The sequence below is a fragment of the Zea mays genome, chromosome 5 (genome assembly GCF_902167145.1).
Source record: "Zea mays cultivar B73 chromosome 5, Zm-B73-REFERENCE-NAM-5.0, whole genome shotgun sequence".
NCBI classification, from domain to species: Eukaryota; Viridiplantae; Streptophyta; class Magnoliopsida; order Poales; family Poaceae; genus Zea; species Zea mays.
The window spans coordinates 203,525,157-203,544,200 of record NC_050100.1 but is presented as its reverse complement, the minus strand read 5'-3'; the positions used below and the strand labels follow the sequence as shown (position 1 = coordinate 203,544,200).

General features: G+C 45.9%; 1 protein-coding gene across 1 annotated transcript; it reads right to left on the bottom strand.

The window, feature by feature from the left end:
- Positions 1 to 6,356: 6,356 nt before the first annotated feature.
- On the bottom strand, positions 6,357 to 8,487 carry LOC103627543 (protein DETOXIFICATION 49). The gene has a single exon (XM_008647829.2). The coding sequence runs from the start codon at positions 8,292 to 8,294 to the stop codon at positions 6,588 to 6,590; it is 1,707 nt and encodes a 568-aa protein (XP_008646051.1). The 5' UTR covers positions 8,295 to 8,487; the 3' UTR covers positions 6,357 to 6,587.
- Between the last annotated feature and the right edge of the window lie 10,557 nt (positions 8,488 to 19,044).

The window sequence follows — 19,044 nt, the reverse complement described above, 5'->3', positions numbered from 1 at the left end:
CTGATTTGCTAGCTAAGTCAGCAGCACAGGGGATGCCCTTACCTTCGGATGTGTTCTTCGAAACAATAAAAGCACCTTCGGTGGAACTTCTTGAAAGAGCAGTCCTCAATATATCTCCTGCTTATAGTGAAGATTGGAGAACTGAGATCATCTCTTATCTTCAGGGTAAATTCCTTTCAGATGACGAAGCTTATAACAGGAGGATAGAGGCAAGAGCTCGTCCATATGTCATGATAGAAGGAGAGTTGTACAAGCATGGAGTTTGTGCTCCGCTACTCAAGTGTTTATCCAGAACCGAAGGTATAGAGTTGATGAAAGAAATACATGCAGGCCTGTGTGGATCTCACATTGGATCTAGGCCGTTACTTGGAAAAATTTTCCGCCAAGGATTTTATTGGCCGAAGGCAGCTTCGGATGCAGCGGAATTAGTCCAAAAGTGCGAAGGTTGTCAGAAATGTGCACGAGATCAAAAACAACCTTCGTCCTTAACACAGCTCATACAACCCATTTGGCCATTGCAAAGGTGGGGCCTTGACTTGTTAGGTCCGTTACCACCGGCCCAAGGGAACCTAAGATATGTTGTAGTGGCGGTGGAATATTTTTCTAAATGGATTGAGGCAAAGCCTTTAGCCACAATAACTTCGGCCACCGTCCAAAAGTTTTTCTGGCAGAATATTGTTTGTCGTTTCGGGGTACCAAAGGCTATCACTGTGGATAATGGAACACAGTTTGACTCCGAAGCTTTTAGGGATTTCTGTGATCAAATTGGTACGAAGATCCATTTTGCATCAGTCAGACATCCGGAGTCAAATGGACTCGTTGAAAGAGCCAATGGCATTATAATGACATGAATAATGAAGTTAATCTTCAATCAACCCAGGGGAAAGTGGCCAGATCAGTTAACCAAAGTGGTGTGGAGCCATAATACAACAACATCAAGGTCTACAGGCTTTACCCCATTCAAGTTATTATTCGGTGACGAAGCAATAACTCCAGAAGAAGCTAAAACCGGATCAATAAGGGTAGTAGCTTCGACAGCATCAGGTTCCGAAGCTGCTTATTCTGTGGAAAAAGATGCTTTAGAAGGGATCAGGCTGCAAGCCGTGGAAAACATCAACAAATATCAAGCCGAAACAATTAAATGGCGAGATAGAAAGGTTCGGCTAAAGAATATTGAGCCAGGACACTTGGTGCTTCGGAGAGTGGCCAACCCAGAAACAGTGGGCAAATTACAGTTGAAATGGGATGGACCTTTCTTAGTAGCATCTTCGTCAAGACCCGGTTCATACAGATTGAAGGATATGGACGGCAATGACATTCCTAGATCTTGGAATGCGGATGAGCTTCAGCGATATTATGTATAACTCGATGTAATTTTTCATATTTTTTATTTTTCTTTCATGGCACCCTTTTCCTTTCCGAAGGGGGAGAAAGGTTTTTAATGGGGCCATCACATGTAATTTCCTTTTTTAGTTCTATAAGAGCAAAATCCCCCAAGGAATGTAAATGTAAAAGCTGAGAACGCACCATCGAGTGCCGAAAAGAAAAAACGAAGAAGCTCCAAAGTCGTTCCTAAGGGAATGCAGAGCTTACAGCGAAAAGTCAACGCTGATTCCGCCAAAAGTAAAGGCGAAGAAGCTCCAAAGTCGTTCCTAAGGGAATGCAGAGCTTACAGCGAAAAGTCAACGCTGATTCCGCCAAAAGTAAAGGCGAAGAAGCTCCAAAGTCGTTCCTAAGGGAATGCAGAGCTTACAGCGAAAAGTCAACGCTGATTCCGCCAAAAGTAAAGGCGAAGAAGCTCCAAAGTCGTTCCTAAGGGAATGCAGAGCTGAGGTGTGATTGTTTTTAAGAAAATAATGGCTATGAGTATGGCTTGAGGTGTGATTGTTTGGCCATTCATTTGCACATCACATTACATCATAACATTTGCATTCATAAAACATTCATCCAGGCATATGTAGGATAATCATCTTCATGGCATAAGCGGTTGCTTCGGCAAAAAGAAAAAAAAAGAAGGGGAAGAAAGAGCTTCGTGTACAAAAAGGAGAGCTTCGGAAAGAAGGAAAATGTTGTTTTCTATGCTTCGTTGCGTACGAAAAGAAGGGAAGGTGTTTTTTCGCCTTCGGCTCAAAAAAGAAAATTTCGTCCACATCAAAGCACTTCTCATACATCAATGGAAGGATAAGGATATATTACAAGGTATGAACAGAATTCATTAAAGACAAGTTTTAGTTACATTTACAAAAGTTATCTCAAAAGTTTCTCAAGTACTGTCTACAGTCTACTGTTTAATCTCCAAGGAGCTTCAGCTTCGGCGTCATTTTTTAATCATCGGCTTCGGCTTCGTCATCCTACATGAATAAGGTCGTTGTAAGTCAAAATCGAGCTTGCAAGAAAAGGTAAGCACAAGGTATGGTTTCTTACTGGTTCAAGGTGGCTACGAGCTTCGTCTCCAGCCTTTTCTCGCCCACCTTTTGTCCATATCATTTTTACAAATCTATTAGAGATACTTCGGGCGAGATCAGGAATGTCATCCAGGATTGATGGTGATAAAGTGAAATTTGGCCTATTGACAATTTTTCCATGATCGCAGCCAGCTTTCAGGAAAGCTGCAGCAGTGCCTCGAGAAGCCACCCAGGCACAGAAGTCACCGTGCCCAGCTATGACTTCGTCGAGCTCGTCAATCTCACCCTCAATATGTTCGAAGGTCTTCGGTAGATCTTCAGCTGAGGGGACGAATTTTTCACTGCTGGCTCCAACTGAGTGAAAAAATTTTCTTAATCGTTGAATGCATTTGTTGCTAAATTCCAGACATTTTTCTTGAAGGCTTGTCAATAGTTTTCTCAAATCCGAATTTTGTTGAGCTTCGGCTTCAAGTTTTGCATTAAGATCTTGCTTTTCTCGTTCGAACTGTTCAGACTGGCGGAGAAGCTTCGTGTTCAGTTCTGTTATTTTTGCTTCAGCTTCCGCCAATGAACCTTCGGTTGCCTGGAGCTCAAAGTTCTTTTTCTCGATAGCATCTGATTGCTCCTTTATTCTGCTTTCCAAATTTTCAATTATAACTTCGTGCTTCTTGTCTTCAAAATCTTGCTGCATTTTCAAGGCTTTGCTCAATAGCATACTCTGCACGGAAACAACCTTCGTCAGACATGTTCTCATTATTAGAAACAAAAAAAGTTAAGGGAAAAATAGTTCACCTTGAAATTGGAATAAAATAAACTACCAACGATATGCTGTCGTCGGTAGCGGCTGATGTCTGTTTCTAGCTTCGGAAAACCGATACTCTTTGACAGAGTACCGATAACTTTGGCCCCAGTTTGATCTCGAATACAATCTAATTTTTCGTCATCAATGCCTCCGAAGAGGAGTGCTCCAGGTTTGTATCCGCAGGATTTTGCATATTCTCTAAGCTCTTCTCTTTCAGCTTTTGACAGTTTTTCTCCAACTAAATTCTGGAACATGAAGGCTTCGTTTTCTGAAGCTTCATCAGCAATTTCTTTCCCTTTCTCCGACGCTGCGGTCGCGGCCTCTTCGGCGGCGGTGGTAGCTTCTTCTGCAGCCATGTCTAGCAGTATTTTGTCAATGTGTTCGATTGTGCTCTCCAGGTTCAAATCTTCAGCTGAGGCAGCTTCGGCAGCTGCGACATCCGAAGGTGCAATTTCAATATCTATCCCTTCCGCAGCCGCTGGTGTTTTCTGAGCTGAAGCTCTTGGCGGTGTCTTGTCAATTACTTCTGTCACAGTGATAATTCTTTGTCTCTTTGCTTTGATTATTTTCTTCGATTTTTCGGGCTCCTTGTCCTTCTGAAAAAACTTTGTCAGTTGGGGCCCCAGTGGACTTAGCTTCGCAGGTAAGGATTCAGTCATTACCTTCAGAATTTCCTCAACGTCAGCGACAGAGGGTGATGCGGGGGTTTCTTCTTCGTCGGATATTTTACGCTTCGGAGAAGATGCTTTCTTCCTCTTCGGAATTTTCTTCTTTGATAGTTCTTTTTCATCTTCATTTAAGGCTTCAGTTATCCTTTTCCTTTTTTGGCCTCCGGCACCTTTGTTCAGATTTTCGTAATCAGGGTATTCGAAACCCAGGGCGTCCAGCACTCGATTTAGTCTTCGCTTCGGACGGGTGCCGAAGGCTGCGGTCATCAACTGATCTTATTTTTTAGAATAATTGCCAAGTATTTCATTGCACATCACTTCAATCGTATCCAGCCACTCTTGGCAAGGTGTTTTAAAGTATTTCTTAAACTTGAAGTAGTAAGGTAAACGTACAAGTTCACCTTCTTTCTTTTCCCCCTGTAACTTCGGCATTTCCCATTCTTTTAAACTGGGAAAAACTTTGAAAGCCAAAAACTCCTGAACCAGGTCCCTTGTGCTGATATGCTCTGCAATAATTCTGAATTCATTCATTGCTTGTTGTGTTGGACCTTCGGGTGTCATATTGCAGCGAGGTCGGGTTTCTCCGAAGATTAATTCGAGTGGACTTTGCACAAGCTTTTCCTTGTCGTCATCAACCTTGACATAGAACCACTCTGATTTCCAGCCTGCTGCCCATTTGCTTCGGTAGCTAATTACAGGAAACTTTGTAGTTTTCCGATAGGCGAAAATTACAGGAAGATTTCCCGAAGTCCAAATGGCTGGGTTTGCTTGGCATAGCAATGCGATAATCATCTTCGGGATCAGTTTCCTCAATATCTTCTTCCTCTGCTTCAGTGATTGCTTGTTCTGCATCATCACTAGGAATTTTTTCCGAAGTCACTAGCCCGGATCGTTGCATGGCTTCGGAGATGGGGACAGTCTCCGAAGCTTCAGTTTCGTCCCCCTCACGTTCAACCCTGGCGGTAGAACGCACTCTGGCCATTTAATTATGAACTTGTGGAACTTTAATACTTTCTTCCTCCGAAGTAGGTTTCAAACTGGAGCTTCGTTCGATTCCGATAGACAAGCTTCGACGACGGTTAAAAATTTTGGCAGCAAAACAGTGCAAATAGCAATGAATGCTGTGGTAACTTCACACTTACTCGTCTGTTTATATAGTGCTGCAGGTAAGAAGGCGAAGCGCCAGGATTTTTACACCAGGCGGACATCCGCTCGCACTCACTGCGTGGTGGACCGCAGAGACCGAACAGTAACTCTGAAAGGTGGGGCCGCTACACGCTGGGAAATTGAATCGTTTCTCGACAACGAGCTCAGGGAAGGTGTTTTTTAGACCTTCGGCGCTCCGAAGCTTAAGAGACTTTTTTCACGGATCAAGCTCGTTACGAAAAACGATCTAGCACCGCGAAAGGGGCTACTGTTGGGCCTATGCTTCGTCGCCGAAGGTCTTCTAGGAAGAAGCGGTTTTCGGCTGAAGCTGTTTGTATAAGATGGCCGAAGGTCCCTCTTCATGAAGCTTCGGTATTACAAACCGACTTAAAGATAGAATGACCTTTTAGTCCATAAAGGTTTGTGTCAATATTGTAAACTTTTATAAGGGGCATACTTGTAATTCCTCACAGGCTGCGCTCTGTGCCTATAAATAGTGAACAGTATCCCTTTACTGTTCACGCATTCTAGTAACTGCAATCGCATATTCTGGAATTCAACCTTTTGCCAAGGCAGAGGTATTATTGTATTCAATGATTAAAAATATTAAGTAAATATAATATAATTCGTCTATGACTTATTTACCTCTATTGTACCTTTTATTTTATGTCGTCTTGCAATATCTATTAAAATTTTATTACGAAGATTTAAGCTTCGTAATTTTACTCTCATCAACCTTCGTCCAAGGCTCATTATCCTCAAGGGAATAATGTTTCATGGACGAAGGACGTTAAAATTTAACACTTTATGTTGTCTTGTTCTTAATTCATAGCACTTGAGAACAAGTTCCCAACAGTTTATATGTGTGGTGGAATGACGTAACCCTAGCCCGCGTATTAATGGGTCGTGATTCATTTAACCTCTAATACATGGAATGGCTCGTGCTGGTACTATAGGGGTGTTTGGTTTCTTTAGTCACCCTCATAATGTATTATGGACTACAATTTAGTCTCTAGAAATTATATTTGAAAGATCTATTTTAGTTACTTTGTTTGATATTTTAGAGACTAAAAGTAACTACTAAAATTTAGAAGGTGGAAACCAAACCCCCTAACACGAGTTTAAGCAGTCCGTGGCATCTTTGAGTCAGACCAAAATTCTAGACCGTGTGCCATTCTGTGTGCCTTATGCTTTCTGGATATGTATATGAGGTTTAATTTGGAAATATGGGGGTAAACACATGGATGGAAAGTCACCATGATAAACTAGCTGGCTAATTAAAACGGTACTTTTTATATATTACCTGCCTGTAGAAAGTCTAGAACTCCAAGGAAGTTTGGGTTTCCAAACAAATCTTAAAGAAGATATGAAAAAAAGTATATGTTTCGTTTTCCTGTCAATAATCTCATTTCCTCTAATAACCATCGAAAATAATCATTTACAAACAACCAATTCGAAACAAAATTGTCACTCTGTCAGCTTGCGGTTCCTCTCCCTCCCGCCAAAAATTATATAACAAAAAATCGCTCCAAATGTTGAATGGCAAGCAGATGCTTGCGTTGGATGTCAGCACTGATCCTTTGGTCTATCGATCACAACGTCGATAGGCAAGCCCAGCTCCTCGTCTCCGCCGGCTGCTGTGACTTCAACGACGTGACTGCTCTTGCCGCTGCTCTCTTTCGTTTCCTCCACCGTGCGTGCTCCGGTGAGCTGCTGCGCGCGCTTGGCCTCGGCGACCCAATCCGTCCCCCCGATCACCAGCAGCATGCGCACCACGCAGGTCGCCTGCGCCGCGAGGAGGCCCAACCACAGGCCCTGGAAGTCGTAGTGGTACCAGAAGGCGAGGACGAGCGCCACGGGCGTGCCCACCAGGTAGAAGGACCGGAGGTTGATGCTGGCGGCGTCCTTGGGCCGCGCGCTGCCCCGCAGCACGCCGCAGCCGGTCGTCTGCGGGCAGTTACCGAGCTCGCAAGCGCCCAGGATGGGCAGCACGGCCGCGGTGAGCGCGACGATCGCCGGGTCGGCCGTGAACATGGTCGCCCACGCGCCGCGCACGAGGTACGCGAACGCGGACGCCACGCCGCCGAACGCGAACCCGAGCATGAGGCCAACCGTGGCCGCACGGCCCGCGTGGTCGGGCCGGTTCGCGCCGAGCTCGTTGCTGACGCGCGTCGAGACGCCCAAGCCCAGCGAGGAAGGGAAGATGTAGATGAGTGACGTGGTCTGGATGAGGATGCCCATGCTAGCCACCGTTGCCTGCGGGTTCGCGAGGAGGCCGCACAGGAGGATCATGATCTCGTACCACCACCACTCGAGGCAGACGCTGACGCAGCTCGGCAGGGCGAGGCTGACGAGCTCGCCCCAGCCGCGGAAGCTCTCGGCCGACAGCGCGAAGCCGCCGGTGCGCTTGTGGACGCCCTTGAAGAGGATGTAAGCGAAGAGAAAGAGGAGGAGGTTCAAGTTGGCGAGTACGGAGGCCAATGCCACCCCCCTGATGCCGAGGCCCAGGACAGAGACGAGCACGTAGTTGATGGGAAGGTGGAGCGCAATGGCGAGCGTGGCGCACAGGGTAAGAGGCAGGTTGATGGACTGCGTCCGTAGGTAGATGCGGACGGGGTGGAGGAACGCCTGGAGGAGTAGGTCCGGCAGGGAGGCAAGAATGTATGTCTCGGCGACCGCGGCGATGCCGGCGTCCTGGCCGCAGAGCAGGAGCAGAGGCCGGATGTGCACCCACAAACCACCGATGGGCACGGCGGCCGCGAGCAGCATCAGCACGCCTCGCTGCGTGGTGACGCCGAGGAGCTCGTAGTGGCCCGCGCCGAAGGCCTGCCCGCAGATTGGCTCCATGCCCATGGCGAGGCCGGACAGCACAGAGTATCCCGTGATGTTAGCGAAGCCGATGGCAAGGGAGCCGCCGGCCAGCGCCAGCCCGCTTAGGCGACCGAGGAAGAGCATCGAGATCATGGAGCGGAGGTATAGCAGCAGCCCCGTGAGGATCATCGGCAGCGCGAGGCTCAGGATGGACCGCGCCTCCGCGCCCGCTGCGCCGGCCGACATCGACGGCATCATGGGGAATGTGACGGACAGCGAGACGGACCAGGCTTCCTTCACCGCCCTCGCGAACCGGCCTGGCGGCTTGCTCGTGAGCACCGGCGGCAGGTCCTCAACCGCTAGCCGGACCTCGGTTTTGGGGAGCAAACAGGCGGTCAGGGCCTCCTCGCCGGCACCGTCGGCGTCCCGGAACGCCGCCGTGGCGCCGGCGCAGTACGACATACCCGAAGCAGGGGAACGCGCCGCTCTACCTGCGTCTCGGAGGGAGAGAGGGACGTCTCGGGAGCTGAGGACTGCCGCTGCGCGAGTCCCGAAACGCGCAGGCTATAGCGCGCTGTCTCCGTCGCGGAGGCGACGGTAGTGGCAAAGAGAACCGAATAATTTATGCGTGGTTGGCGAGAGTGAGTGCCGCCGGTGCTGCAAAGGGGATAGGTGGTCGAGGGGTTTATATAGGAAGGAGAAGGCTGGGCTCCGGCGCCGGCCTTGCCCACGCACGGGTTGGGTCGCCGTTTCGACCGGTTTTCGGCTGTCTCTGCTTTTTTTTTTGGCTGCTACGCAGGTCGACGACCTCGAAAGTTCAGGTTCAGCGTTCAACACCGGTCGTCTTTCCCTTTCTTTTCCTTCCCAAATCCCAATCCCCCGCGTTGTTTTTTTAAATCCCCCACGATGTAATTTTTCAATCTGTTGAATTATATTATTTGGCTCAAAACTAACAAATCATACTCGTCAGCATGTAGTGGCTCGAGTAGATTTGATTTCAGTAGTCCCAACATAAGACACTACTTATAGTTTCTATAGCATCCACGTCATCTAGAAAATACTATTAGACACTAACTCTTCATGCAAATATCAATATTACTTAACTGAATTTAATACTCGTCTTCTATCATTATGTCTTCGTGTTGAGACCAAGTCTTATGCAAGACTCACTTTCTTACTCTTTCTTTATTTAATTGCTTGTCACATCATCTTTTAGTCTATGTATGTTGAATTGATGCTATGGAAACTAGATAACTTAGAGGATTGGGATTGCTTTTAGGGCATGTACAACATTAAGCATATATGCTAAAATTAATTCATCCAATTTAAATAGTGGTTTAACTATCTTGTCGCGTGTTGATCACTTGTTCTCAAAAGCTATGAATCAAGAACAAGACAACACAAATGTTAATGGTGAAAGACCTTCGTCCTTTATAACATTATTTCTCTTAGGATATAATGAGCTTTGGACGAAGGTCAAGAAGGACATACCTTCTTCATTGCAATGTACAAAGATATAAACATGATTGTATGAAACATAGAGAAATCATAAATAATCATTTTAAATCATTAGATTATTCATAATATCATCATATATTTATAAACAAACATCAATGAGATTGAAGTACATTTGTACCTTCGGCTTGACAGAAGGTAAAGGTCCAAGAGTGACGTGCAAGTAATTACAAGTCAGCGTGAACAGTACGGTGTTACTGTTCATCTATTTATAGGCACAGGACGGAGCCTGGGGAAAATTACATTCATGTCCCTAACATCTACTATTAGCCAAAAGGTAAGCTGTCGAGGACTAAACAGTCTTTTCTTCTTTAGGTCGGTTTCATTCTCCACCACCGTCCTTGTGCTAAGCCGAAGTTTCTCCATCACAGCTTCGGAACTGATTCGTTCTTCTTCCAGATCACGCCTTTCATACCATGTACACCTTCATCTCAAAGCCGAAGCTTCCTGTGACAGTATATTATACTGAAAAGCATGTTAGTAGTGTTTTTGAGGACCTTCGGAAGACGAAGACCCCCCAACAGTAGCCCCTCGCAGTATTAATTTGTTCTTATATCTAACAAATTCAAACTGCAACGTGAACGAAGGCCTTTAGCCGAAGGTCCAAAAAACACCTTCCCTTCGCTAGAATAGCGAAAGTCAATGACAAATGGGGCCCGCCAAGTTGCAATGCACTAGGCATATAAATAGAAACCCACAACGGTAGCATTTGTTGCGTCATTTCAGTTGCTTGTGCTATTTTCTCAAATTTTAATTCTCTTGCTATCAGCTCTCGTTTGATTTGCGAGCTTCGTGATATATACAAGTGCTTGTTGAATGTCTGAAGAGAAGGAGATATCTGAGGAGAAGGTTGTGGACCCTGCTCTAGCTGGGTTTTACGAAGCTATGAAAAAAACAAACACAGAGAAGATCACAAACGAAATAATGGTAGATTTGTCTGAAGATTCTGACGATAGTGATGACTATGATGTGGAAAGTGGGGATGAAGATTCCGAAGATCAGCCCTGGCGGCCAAGCCATACCATCTTCGAAAAGTCGTCCATTAAACAGAGTTAGATTGATGCCATGAAGGAAAGATACTTTCGTGACATGTCTATTATGAGGGTTGGAGGGGACAGCACCGCCCCTGCACCTGAAGAAAATGAGGTTGTTGTCTACAGAAGCTTTATGAAGGCGGGTCTTCGATTCCCATTGAGCAAATTTTTGGTGGAAGTTTTGAAAACATTTGAGATCTTTATTCATCAAATTACTCCCGAAGCTATAATCAGAATGGGTATGTTTGTTTGGGCTATGAGAAGCCAAGGGCTGGAACCGAGCGCGAAGTGTTTTTGTAACATGCACGAACTATTGTACGAGATGAAGGCCATTGGCAAAGAGTAGTATCACAACAACTTCAGTTGTTATGGATTCATTCCTCGTTCTGATGCAAGCTATTCGGTTCCAACATTTCGGAAAAGGTGGCCCAAGGCCTGGATGGAGGAATGGTTTTATGTTAAGAATAATCTGATTGAAAGGGAGGACATAAAGGGATTATCCAACACCTCATTTGGTCTCGCTTTCGGCCTCCAAAGGCCGACTACTGTGCTCGAGAAAGATACCGAAACATGCCAGAAGGCTTTCAATAATGTCTATGCCTTTATTGGCACAAGAGACCTGGTTCAGTAACACATAGCCTACAGGGTGTGGCCACTTGTGGATAAGTGGGAGATGCCGAAGGAGACTGCTGCTGGGTCCAGTCAAGGTGGTTTGGTTTACTTGAAATACACTTTCAGGTACAGAGACCGGTTTGACGAACCAAACGATGAGTGGCTGAAATGTATTGAGGTTACTAGCGACGAGTTACTTGGGGCATACACTAGAGCCGAAGATGATGCTTTGACCTCAGCCTTCGAAGGTCGAGGCAAGAAAAGGTTGAACAGATTTTTCGATGTGATTGGTTTCATATACCCTGATTATTTCTATCCCTCACGAAAGCAGGAAAAAAGAGGAAAACTGCCGCTTCGGCCATCTTTACTGTGCCGAAGGGCAAAAAGATCAAGGTTTTGATGCACCGGCCAAGATACATTGAGACGACCATAGTGCCAAATATTAATGAAGGAGCATCTTCCACTGTCGAAGCGAAACAAGCTCCTCCTGCCGTTTGAAGCGCTGAAGAATCGGCAACAGTACCGAAGGTTTCTGCAACCGAATCGGCCGAAGTGACGATACAAACTGTCAAAACTGAAGAAGAGACAGCCGAGAAGCTAGACCGAGAGGAAAAAAACAGGACCGCCGGAGGCAGAATTGCCGAAGGTGGCAAAAACTCCCGCAATAACTCCTAAGAGGAGAAGAATGGCAAGCGTGCTGGACGCTGTCATGGAGACAACAAGGGCATTAACTCCTACCCCTGTGAAGAAAGTTGCTGAAGCTGTCATGACTCGTGTTGAAACCGAAGCTGGGCCCTCAGCGCCCACGGAGGCAGAGCCTACCACAACTGAGCAAAAAGATGAGCGAGAATTTCTAGATATAAGCACGGCTCTAGAGAAAGACGTGACCGAAAAAGCTAAATCTCCTATTCCCGAAGCATCGTCCGAAGATATAGACTTTATTATTCAACATGCTTTGGAAAAAAGCTATCTGAAGAAGAAATTGCAGAAGCCAAACACTATGCCCGGGAACTGAAATACCCAAAGGGGGCCTTGGTGTACAATGGCACGGACGAAGATGATTTCTTGTACTGTCTTCCAGACAACAAGAAAATATCTGTCTACCGAGAAATGGCCAAAATATGGGATTTCCGAAGCTTGAAGTTGGCCTTTCCGCCATGTCAAAAGATGACCTCGCAGACAGCCTTGCATACAATAGTCTGAAGGTACAAAAATGATGAACTTGAAAATAGATTATCTTATCTTGTACTGCTGTGCTGATTCTATCTTTTTGCAGGGCTTAATTCTTAGTAATGCTTTGAGGGCGCAAAAGAATGCTGAAGATGAAAGCTGCCAGATAGCCCTCAGCAACCTTCGGTCAGAGGTCATCAAACTGAGAAATGAAGCCGCAGAAAAAGATAAAATCCTGCTCTCATTGGTGGACAAAGTAAAAAAAAGACGAAGCAAAATTTAAACTCAATCCGAAGCTTACAAAGCCGAAATTGAAGACCTTCGGAAGAAACTTGCCGAAGCAAATGAAAATTTTGAAGTTGCAAAAGCTAGTCGAGAAATAAGTGAATGGTCGAATACTAGGCTGGAGAAGAATGTTGAGGAGCTTCGCAAATCCAAGGAGAGGTGCTTCGAGAAATCCTTGGATTGCGTGAAAAAATTGAAGACCAGCTTTGCCAGAGTGGGTGCTTATTCTTCTAAAGAGAACTTCATTCGAGACGACCCCGAGGGTGTTATTGATTGGATAAGCGGGGAAGCCGAAGCTTTTGAAGAGATACTAACCGATCACGGGGACATTTGTGCTTTCACTGGTGCTCGAGGGATTGCGGCAATTTTGGAGAAGGCTGGTTGCGACCACGTTAAAGCTGCGGCCTAGGCTGAAGCCGCCTTCTCCACAGATGACACGAGAGACCCTTCGACCGAAGCTATTTTGGAGGGCGGAAAATTTTATTCCGATGTCTCGGTGAACGGTGGCCGAGAATTGGCCAACGAAATCATAAAGAAGATTAAAAAAGAAACCCATGAAGCTCGAGAAGAAGCTAGGCGAGCCGAAGAAGCTGCTGAGCGCGAAAGGCGTATAGGTTTTGTTTTTGAATTTTAGCTTCGACGTTTATTTTCTGGCTTCGAACTAACAGTTTGTCTATTACAGCCGAACTATCACCGCTGCCCGAGCCATATAACCCCCTAGCCGATCCGGTCATGAAAGAAGCAATGGATATAATGAGTGTTGCTAACTCCATCGTCGATGAAGTCGTCGACAAGCTGCTAAACAAAGTCGCGGAGAAAATACTTAAGGAAGATTAGACTTTATTGTAATGATACTTTGTAACATTTGGTTTATGAAACAATTAATCAGTCATGTAAATTATTGTAATATATTTATTTAAAATGCATGAAATTTACGCACATACCGTTTTTGAGCCTTCGGCGAAAAACACCTTCCCTTCTTTTCATGCTTCGTAAAGAAAGAAGCCCCTTTTTATATCAAATCTGTTGTGATGAAATTATGTTTGCCGAAGGTTCGCTTCGTGCCTCAGCATATTTTCATTCAACAAAGCATTGCCGAAGATCTGCTTCGTATCCAAACTTTTTTGCCGTTGATGCAATATGATGTATGATGTAATGTTATGCGAAATGATGCGATGATATGATGCAATATGATGGTGATGCCGAACACGCACACACGCCCACACTGGAACACACAAGACTCTGTACCCCCTTAGGGACGTCTTTGGAGTCTTTAAGCTCTACATCCCCTTAGGAACGACTTTGGAGCTTCTTTACCTAATATTTCGGTGGTATTTAAGCTCTACATCCTCTTAGGAACGAGTTTGGAGCTTCTTCACCTTCTATTTCGGTGGTATTTAAGCTCTGCATCCCCTTAGGAACGACTTTGGAGCTTCTTCACCTTCTATTTCGGTGGTATTTTGGCTCTGCATTCCCTTAGGAAGGACTTTTGAGCTTCGGAACTTACTCTGCGCTCCCTTAGGAACGACTTTTGTAGCTTCGAAACTTACTCTGTGCTCCCTTAGGAACGACTTTGGTAGCTTCGGAAGTATGTTAGGAAGAAGCATTTTACTTAATGATACGGGCACAGTTATTACATGAGACCAAAATTAAGTGCTTCGTGACTTGTTTTTCGCACAATAAAAAAAATAAGATGACAGAAAAGAAAAAGATACATCAGGAGTAGGATATTCTTTTAGTAGATATGCTTGGATTCAGGCACAATGCTGTTGACTGTGCGAGCTTCGGACTCCTCCCGAAAATCACGCTGCTGTTGTGCGTGTTGGTGCCCTTCTGGCTGCTGGCTTCGGGTCTGAGTAGGTGGTAATGGTGGTGGTAATGGGAGCTGGGCCCAGGAAGCTTGAGAGAGACTTGCCGAAGCAACAGAAGCCGAAGGTTGTTGATTGCCTACGTACTCTGATACATAGGGAGAGTAGCATGAAGCAGTATGTAAGACCTGCTTTGGCTAATTCTGCCGCGCCTCAGCTTCGGCAATCTCTTTTTGCTTTTGAATTGTGACTTGGCATGTTCTTGTGGTATGGCCCTTTTCTTCACCACAGAATAAACAATATAGCCTTCTGGACTGATCTCCGTATCTTCCTCCGAAGCCCCTGCCACCTCTGCCCCTTGGGACTGGTGGCCTGAAAGAGCTTTGTTGTTGCCCTGAAGATTTGGAGCTGTGTTGTGGCATTTGAGGCTGGCTTCCTCTGTCATCACTTAGGTTGGAATTATGGATCGAGCTGACGTGCGTGGGGTGGATTCTTCCTCCGAAGCCCCTGGTAATCTCAAAAAACCTATATGCTTCTTCCCTTCTCTGGCGGAAATCATTATCAGCCCGGATGTATCCATCCATCTTCTGAAGAAGCTTCTCCAGGGTTTCAGGGGGTTTCCGGGCGAAATATTGAGCCATAGGTCCTGGCCGAAGCCCCTTGATCATGGCCTCAATGACAATTTCATTGGGCACTGTAGGCGCTTGTGCTCTGAGACGCAAGAACCTTCGGACATATGCCTGAAGGTACTCCTCATGGTCCTACATGCACTGAAACAAAGCCTGAGCAGTGATTGGCTTCGTCTAAAAGCCTTGGAAGGTAGTGATCAGCATATCCTTGAGCTTCTGCCATGATGTGATTGTCCCTGGCCTAAGAGACGAATACCAAGTTTGGGCTACACTTTTGACTGCCATGACGAAAGATTTCGCCATGACTGCAGTATTACCCCCATATGAAGATACGATTGCCTCGTAGCTCATTAGGAACTGCTTCAGGTCTGATTGCCCATCATACATAGGAAGCTGAGGTGGCTTGTACGATGGGGGCCATGGGGTAGCCTACAACTCTGCTGCTAGAGGAGAAGCATCATCAAAAGCAAAATTACCATGATGAAAATCATCATACCATTCATCATCGTTGTACGAGTTGTCTTGATGAAGCTCTCTGTATTGAGGCCTTCGGTCTTGGTCATCTTGGGTGAGATGACGCATTTCCTCAGCGGCCTCATCAATCTTCCTCTGAAGATCGGCGAGACGAAGCATCTTTTCCTTCTTCTTCTGGACATGTTGATGAATGGCTTCGAGGTCCCTTATTTCTTGGTCCAATTCCTCCTCCTGAGGTGTCAGACTGGTAGCCTTCCTCTTTTGGCTCCTCGCTTCGCTTAGTGTTTCTTGATTAACATCCAGTGGCTGCAGTGCAGCCCCTGGCCCTGATGACTTCTTCGGCGGCATGACGAAGGTCGATGCTTGCCGAAGGTGGTCGAGTGAGTTCACCGGAGGTGGGAGCCAATGTTGGTCACTTGTTCTCAAAAGCTATGAATCAAGAACAAGGCAACACAAATGTTAATGGTCAAAGACCTTCGTCCTTCATAACATTATCTCCCTTAGGATATAATGAGCTTCGGATGAAGGTCAAGAAGGACATACCTTCTTCATTGCAATGTACAAAGATATAAACATAATTGTATGAAACATAGAGAAATCATAAATAATCATTTTAAATCATTAGATTATTCATAATATCATCATATATTTATAAACAAACATCAATGATATTGAATTACATTTGTACCTTCGGCTTGACAGAAGGTAAAGGTCCAAAAGTGACGTGCAAGTGATTACAAGTCAGCGTGAACAGTACGGTGTTACTGTTCATCTATTTATAGGCATAGGACGGAGCCTGAGGAAAATTACATTCATGTCCCTAACATCTACTATTAGCCAAAAGGTAAGCTGTCGAGGACTAAACAGTCTTTTCTCCTTCAGGTCGGTTTCATTCTCCACCATCGTCCTTGTGCTAAGCCGAAGCTTCTCCATCACAGCTTCAGAACTGATTCATCCTTCTTCCAGATTGCACCTTTCATATCATGTACAACAATGGTAATTGTGAGAGGCATTATGCTTGCCTCACCGGAGCGATGAAAACCAACTCTAGTGGAATCGAGGTTTGGGAGATTAATTGACCAACATGGCTCAAGAGATCAACAAGAGTCTTGATAGAGGAGTGGTTGCGTGCTTTGAATCCACTTCAACTTGGACAGGGGGTGATCAGCAAGTCATCGACACCACGGGAAAAAAATCATTGTGTCAAGTGGCATCATCTCCCCGTTGGTTTGCAACTTTTCTTACTAGCTTGTATTTACTTGTTCATGTACTTATGCTAGTGAGTATATTTAAATTATGTTTATTTAATATACAATACAATTATATTTACCAAGGTGTGGCTCGCGAGCCGAGCCGAGCCAGCTCGCGAGTCAACTTTGAGCCGAGACGAGTATCATCCTTGAGCTTGTGCAGTAGACGAGCCGAGATCAGTCACTCATCGAGCTTGGCTCGGCTCGTTTCAAGCCCTAATGGACATGACTCTGACTGGAGGAACCAACCAATTGACCCTCGAGGCGACATATGCTAGCATAGGAGCAGAAGCCCTTGGACGGTGAGTACACTTCATTTTGATTTTTAAGTTATGCTCATATGATTTGCAACAGTACCTAGTACAAAGTCTATGGTTCACTCTTGTAGGTTGGCGATATTTGATTCTTCGATTGACTCTGTGGACCTAAGACGTCGAGGCCTACATTCTGTATCATCTTCCTCGCAAGTGTCTCGTTCCTGCATCTTTGCCCAGAAACTAGAGATTGGTAGGCTGCAGGAAGCATTACGGCAACAGGTGAAGTATCAAAGGCAGCAAGCTGAGCACCAAAGGTAGAAGGATTAGTACTATGCGAACCTATGAGGCCAGCAGCATGCTTTCCTATATATAAGTTGAACAAATTTGTTATTCATAACAACTTCAAACAAGTTTCATTTCATATTTCCTCAATAGTGACTTGCATCTAATTTGTAGCAAGTTGCATAACAAACTCGCGTCCAGCTGCCAACCTTTGGGATGCCGCCTCTATAGCACTTGCACCGGCGCCTCCACCTCCGCCCCAACTTGCTTTGCTTTTTCCACAACACGTATTCATTTATATGTGCATGTGTGTGTTACAATTGAAAAACTTAGCAAATTATAGTCGATAAATATTGAAAGGGAAATGTGCCCTTGGGCCATTTCTAAGTGTTTTGGTGATTTAGTGTCCAACAAAAGTGCCTAAGTGTCAAATGGTGGACAAAGTACAAATCAAGTAAAAAGGTATGTTTCTCAGACTTAGTACATTGTTTTAGAGACTAATGTATTGTGTCTAAGTGCTAGAAACAGGAAAAGAACAATTGGAAATGCCTTGGCTCGAGCAGCCAAGACTCTGCTCAGTCTCGGTGAACCGGACAGTGTCCGGTGGTGCACCGGACAGTGTCCGGTGCGCCAGGCTGGCTCAAGCGAACTGGCCGCTCTCGGGAAGAATTTAACGGCGTATGGCTATAATTCACCGGACTGTCTGGTGTGCACCGGACTGTCCGGTGAGCCAACGGTCGGCCGGGCCAACGGTCGGCTGCGCGATCTGCGCGAGACACGTGGCCGAGCCAACGGTCGGGAGGGGGCACCGGACTGTCCGGTGTGCACCGGACAGTGTCCGGTGTGCCAACGGCTCCAAGGCTGCCAACGGTCGGCTTCGCCAAATAAGGAAGGAAATCCGCACCGGACAGTGTCCGGTGGTGCACCGGACTATCCGGTGCGCCAGGCGACAGAAGGCAAGAATTGCCTTCCCAGATTGCTCTCAACGGCTCCTAGCTGCCTTGGGGCTATAAAAGGGACCCCTAGGTGCATGGAGGAGAACACCAAGCATTCCTTGAGCACTCTTGATCACTCACACTCCATTATTGCGCACTTGTTCGACATTCTAGTGATTTGAGCTCCGTTCTAGTGTGCTAGTCTTTTGAGCTTAAGTCTGGGTCCTGTGTGTGCGTATTTGCTGTGATCTTTGTGTATTGTGTGAGTTGCTAATCCCTCCCTTACTCCGTGCTTCTTTGTGAACATCTTTGTAAGGGCGAGAGACTCCAAGTTGTGGAGATTCCTCGCGAGCGGGATATAGAAAAGAAAAGCAAACACCGTGGTATTCAAGTAGGTCTTTGGACCGCTTGAGAGGGGTTGATTGCAACCCTCGTCCTATGGGACGCCACAACGTGGAAGTAGGCAAGTGTTGTACTTGGCCGAACCACGGGATAAACCACTGTGTCTACCTGTGTTGATTCTCTTGTGGTTATTGTGTTTCGCTAAGACTCTTCTCTAGCCACTTGGCAATACTGTGCTAACACTTAACCAAGTTTTTGTGGCATTAAGTTTCAAGTTTTATAGGATCACCTATTCACCCCCCTCTAGGTGCTCTCAATTGGTATCGGAGCCATTCTCTTCAAGAAAGGGACTAACCGCCCGAAGAGATGGATCCTAAGGGGAAGGGAATCATGATCAATGATAAGGAGAAGGAGTCCTTCGTCAACGAGCCGAAGGATGACAATCCTACCGACTCGGTCTCGGGCCACAAACGAAAGGATGGGAAGAAGAATAAGACAAAGCGCATCAAGGAGATCGTCTACTACGACGACAGCGACGAGTCCACTTCTTCCCAAAATGACAACGACGACAACGACTACGAGAGAAGGAAACCGGTTAATTCGAACTTTTCTTTTGACT